A 4,337-nucleotide genomic window follows, 5' to 3' on the forward strand; every position below is an offset into this window, starting at 1 on the left:
CAATTTATTCACAACACCCTTAGTTTCCAGATTTCTTTGAATAAGAGGTAAAAAAAACTTTGCTAAACATAACAGTTGTCTTTTATGAACACAAGCTGTGTGAATTTTTAAGGTAAAACCAATTTGTCTGTGAATAATGCTGTATCTGTTTCTTTGTTTTACATTTTTTTATGAATCTTGTTACGTACATAGATGGTGTTGTATGTTTTCTCAAAGTAGACAAAAGGTCTTTGCAGGTAAATCAGTGGAGAACTTCCATCAAGTGAGCGGGTGGTTGCAGTTCCAGCAATTGGATAAAAATGACCTGAAATATTTAAAAGTCAGTGCAGATTAAACTCATGCTAACTAGCATTGTTGTACACTCGTCTGACTAAACATACATATTTAATCTAAAAACAACACACTAAAAAATAATACTATGAAACAGTTAGTTGTTAGAAGGTTTTACATAAAAAGAGGGAACTTACTCAGAGTCGTGTCGTTAATAGGAACTGTAAAAAAAAGAAGAGAGAGGAGACACATCAGTACTAAATAAATTGAAAATAAAAACATTTTCTCAGACAGAAAGCTTTTTAATTTTTAGATTCAGAGAAAATATAAGAGCTTAAGCACTGGGGTGTTTAATTTAAAATGTATTTTAGATTTTAAACGAGTGTTTTGTTCAATAATAAACATTGTCAGCTCCCAAGCGTATGTTTTTAAAAATTTGACTGAAACTAAAAGGTAGCTCATTTTACAAAACTCTTTCCAAAAACAAATTTTAGATTAGATTTTCTGATTTAGTATAAATTTAAGTGTGACCCCTCATTATCATTATAAGGCAGAGGGTGTAACTTGAAACCCTGTGTTTGAATTTGAAATGGAACAAAAACTTTTTCTTTTGCAACTTTTGATCTAATTTTTGTGCATTTAGACAGAATAAATTAGAATGATTATTAAAACAAAATCTGTCAAATGGATGAACTTACTTTTAACTGTAGCAGGTGAAGTGGCTGTGAATCAAACAAAGCACAAAATTTAGAATTCAACAACAGAAAAATCATTTCATCTAACCATAACATTTTAAGCATGTTAATGTTTTATTGTTAAAATGTGTGTTGGGGGGGAGGGGACTTACTTGTAACTGGTGGAGCTACTGTGGCTGTAAATCAAACAAAGTGATTTAGCATTTTACAACAATAACAACACTTCATCAGAATTATTTCATCCCTGAAATGAACAAGTTATTGTATCTACTGAGTCAATGTGTTAAACATGAGAGCTTACTTGTAACTGGGGGAGGAGTTGAGACTGTGAATCAAAAAGAACACACAGGTTATGATACTGATAGAAACAATATGAACTTGTTCAAATTCGTCTAAAGAGAACAAGTGAAAAACTTTTGATATACGTAGCAGTTGTTTAATAAATGTAGATGCTCAAAAAACAAACTTCAACAAAGTTATCTGAATATATTGGCTGAGATTTTTTCTAAATGTTAGTGTACAACTTTAGATCTACTTTTTATTTTTTATATTGATTGACTATATGATAATTATTGATATTTTGACTGTCACTTCAACATTTTTGAATGTCAATATTTCTCATCTCTAACACTTTCAGGTTAAGTTATTCATGTATTTTAAGCTGAATTACCATTAAAGCAGAGGAACTGAAAGTACGTCGGTACGCAGGTTTCAGGGAAAGAGCAGAGCTTGGTGATACAATGAACGCCCGATGTGGTGCACGTGCACTTTTGTGTGCAGTTGCTGTCGCTCCAGAAGAAATCACCCAACTGCACACGTTTGTCTGAAATGGAACAAGAAAAAGTTCACTTTAAGATGTTGAAGTTTATTTATGTGATCAATGAAAGTTCATGTGAATCCATAGTGTTCAAGACAAAATAGTTTCTTTGCCTAATTCCACTGCAAACACACTTGAAAGTAAAATAAATAATACTCTTAAAAAAAAATCTAATGACCTTTTTAAACAGAACATTGTGAAAAATAGTATTCTTCTTAGATTTAACAGTGTCATATTTAAGAGACTACTTGCTTTTGTTGCTAAAATCTTAACTAATACCAGCTGTTATGAAACTGTAAAATATCATGTATTCAAAAGAATTTAAAGCAATAATTTACCATTAAACACGCAGCCTTCTGGACCGCTGTCTACTCGGAGGGCCCAGCGACCCGTTACATTGATGTTGCTGCTCAGACTAAAAGTGGAGTTGACGCCTGATGCTGAACTTGAGAAAGATCCAGGAAGGGTCAAATGGTGAACAGAGCCTATGGTGTCATAGCCAGCCTGTAGATTCATAAATATACATGAACAAACGTGTTTACACTCAGAAACAGAAGTTTATTGATCACATATTGAGAGTCATGAGGCAAACCTGAACATTCCAAACTGTTGCAGCAAGAGAACCGTAGTTCATGAGAACAAACGACTTCTCTCCTCCAGAGATCAGCACAGCTTGGAAAGTAGCTTTCTGTAAAATATCATCAATGTTTCATGAATGTGTTGTTACTTTGTGTTGTATAACATTGTATTAAATACTATACAGAATATTCTATTGTAATACCATATAGGATTACATTTCTGACTTACTGTTCCTGTAGTTGGATAATAGGCCACTTCATACCATGTTGCCACAAAGACCCACTCAGCACTGAAGTTGAGGTTTGGGAAGTAGCTATTAATGTCCTGTGTAGCTTGTTGGAGGACACTGCCATTGGTGTATTGGTTGTAGAGGACCAATCCAGTTAGTCTGATGTCCATATCTGTCCAGAATGGAGCGATTATGTCTCTGGGTCCATAGAGTGGGAATCTTTGAGGTATATATGACCAGTATTGTGAAGTAAAGGTCAAATGTCCGTTGTGGTTGACCTGGAAAAGAAAACTGAAAACTCTAAATGTATTCACAACAACGTTAGTTTTCAATTTTTTTTAAATAAGAGGTAAAGAAAACTTTGCTAAACACAACAGTTGTCTTTTATGAACACAAGCTGTGGGAATTTTTCAAGATAAAACCAATTTGTCTGTGAATAATGCTGTATCTCTTTCTATGTTTTACATTTTTTGATGAATCTTGTTACGTACATAGATGGTGTNTTGACCTGGAAAAGAAAATTGAAAACTCTCAATTTATTCACAACAACGTTAGTTTTCTTTTTTTTTTAAATAAGAGGTAAATAAAACTTTGCTAAACATAACAGTTGTCTTTTATGAACACAAGCTGTGTGAATTTTTAAGGTAAAACCAATTTGTCTGTGAATAAGGCTGTATCTGTTTCTTTGTTTTACATTTTTTTATGAATCTTGTTACGTACATAGATGGTGTTGTATGTTTTCTCAAAGTAGACAAAAGGTCTTTGCAGGTAAATCAGTGGAGAACTTCCATCAAGTGAGCGGGTGGTTGCAGTTCCAGCAATTGGATAAAAATGACCTGAAATATTTAAAAGTCAGTGCAGATTAAACTCATGCTAACTAGCATTGTTGTACACTCGTCTGACTAAACATACATATTTAATCTAAAAACAACACACTTAAAAATAATACTATGAAACAGTAAGTTGTTAGATTGTTTTATATAAAAAGAGTGAACTTACTCAGAGTCGTGTCGTTAATTGGAACTGTAAAAAAAACAGAGGAGACAAATCAGTACTAAATAAATTGAAAAATAAAAACTTTCTCAGACAGAAAGCTTTTTAAAATTTTAGATTCAGGAAAAAATATATGAGCTTTTAAAAATTTGAGGGAAATTCATAGGCAATTATTTGTAGAAAAATATTTGCTAAACCATGTGGTTTTCAGATGTAGTATGAATTTAACTGTGAGGTAATCCTTCATTATGATTGTAAGTGAGAAGAGTCACTTGAAGCTCTGTTTAAATTTGAAATGGAACAAAAACTATGGTAACACTTTATAATAAGATTCCTTAACAAGCTTTGTTAACACATTAATAAGCATTATTAACATTCGTATAAGGTGTTAGTAAGACATTTATTGGTGTAATAAGCCTAATAGGGCTTATTAAATTCCTAAGTTAACACATTTACAACCATTATTCATGCGTTAATATGAAGCTTATTGTTACATTTATTGCCATTGTATACGTGGAACAAATAAGTGTTGACAAGCTTAATAAGAATCACTAACAAAACTTGTTAACAGATTAGTAATCCTTACAGTTCTTGTAAGACATCTATTATCATTATAGATGTCTTACACTAACTTATGTGTTAATAAGCTTAATAAGAACCCTTAATAAACTAAATGATTAATTTACTTCATTACTAATTTGTTAAATACTAGTAAAATATTTATTAGCATTATGGGTGTCTTGAAAATACCTGA

The 4,337-nt window shown here is 32.0% G+C and overlaps 1 protein-coding gene across 1 annotated transcript in view; it reads right to left on the minus strand.

The window, feature by feature from the left end:
• Positions 1–4,337, minus strand: part of LOC112139465 — a gene marked incomplete at its 3' end in the record, with an annotated part of 20,209 nt that overhangs the window by 3,370 nt on the left and 12,502 nt on the right. Inside the window, 6 exon segments of the mRNA XM_024262275.1 lie at positions 1,641–1,788; positions 2,121–2,286; positions 2,375–2,470; positions 2,590–2,868; positions 3,311–3,426; positions 3,590–3,613. Coding sequence (XP_024118043.1) covers positions 1,641–1,788; positions 2,121–2,286; positions 2,375–2,470; positions 2,590–2,868; positions 3,311–3,426; positions 3,590–3,613 — 829 coding nt within the window.

This window comes from Oryzias melastigma, unplaced genomic scaffold (assembly GCF_002922805.2).
Source record: "Oryzias melastigma strain HK-1 unplaced genomic scaffold, ASM292280v2 sc00660, whole genome shotgun sequence".
In the NCBI taxonomy this organism is placed as follows: Eukaryota; Metazoa; Chordata; class Actinopteri; order Beloniformes; family Adrianichthyidae; genus Oryzias; species Oryzias melastigma.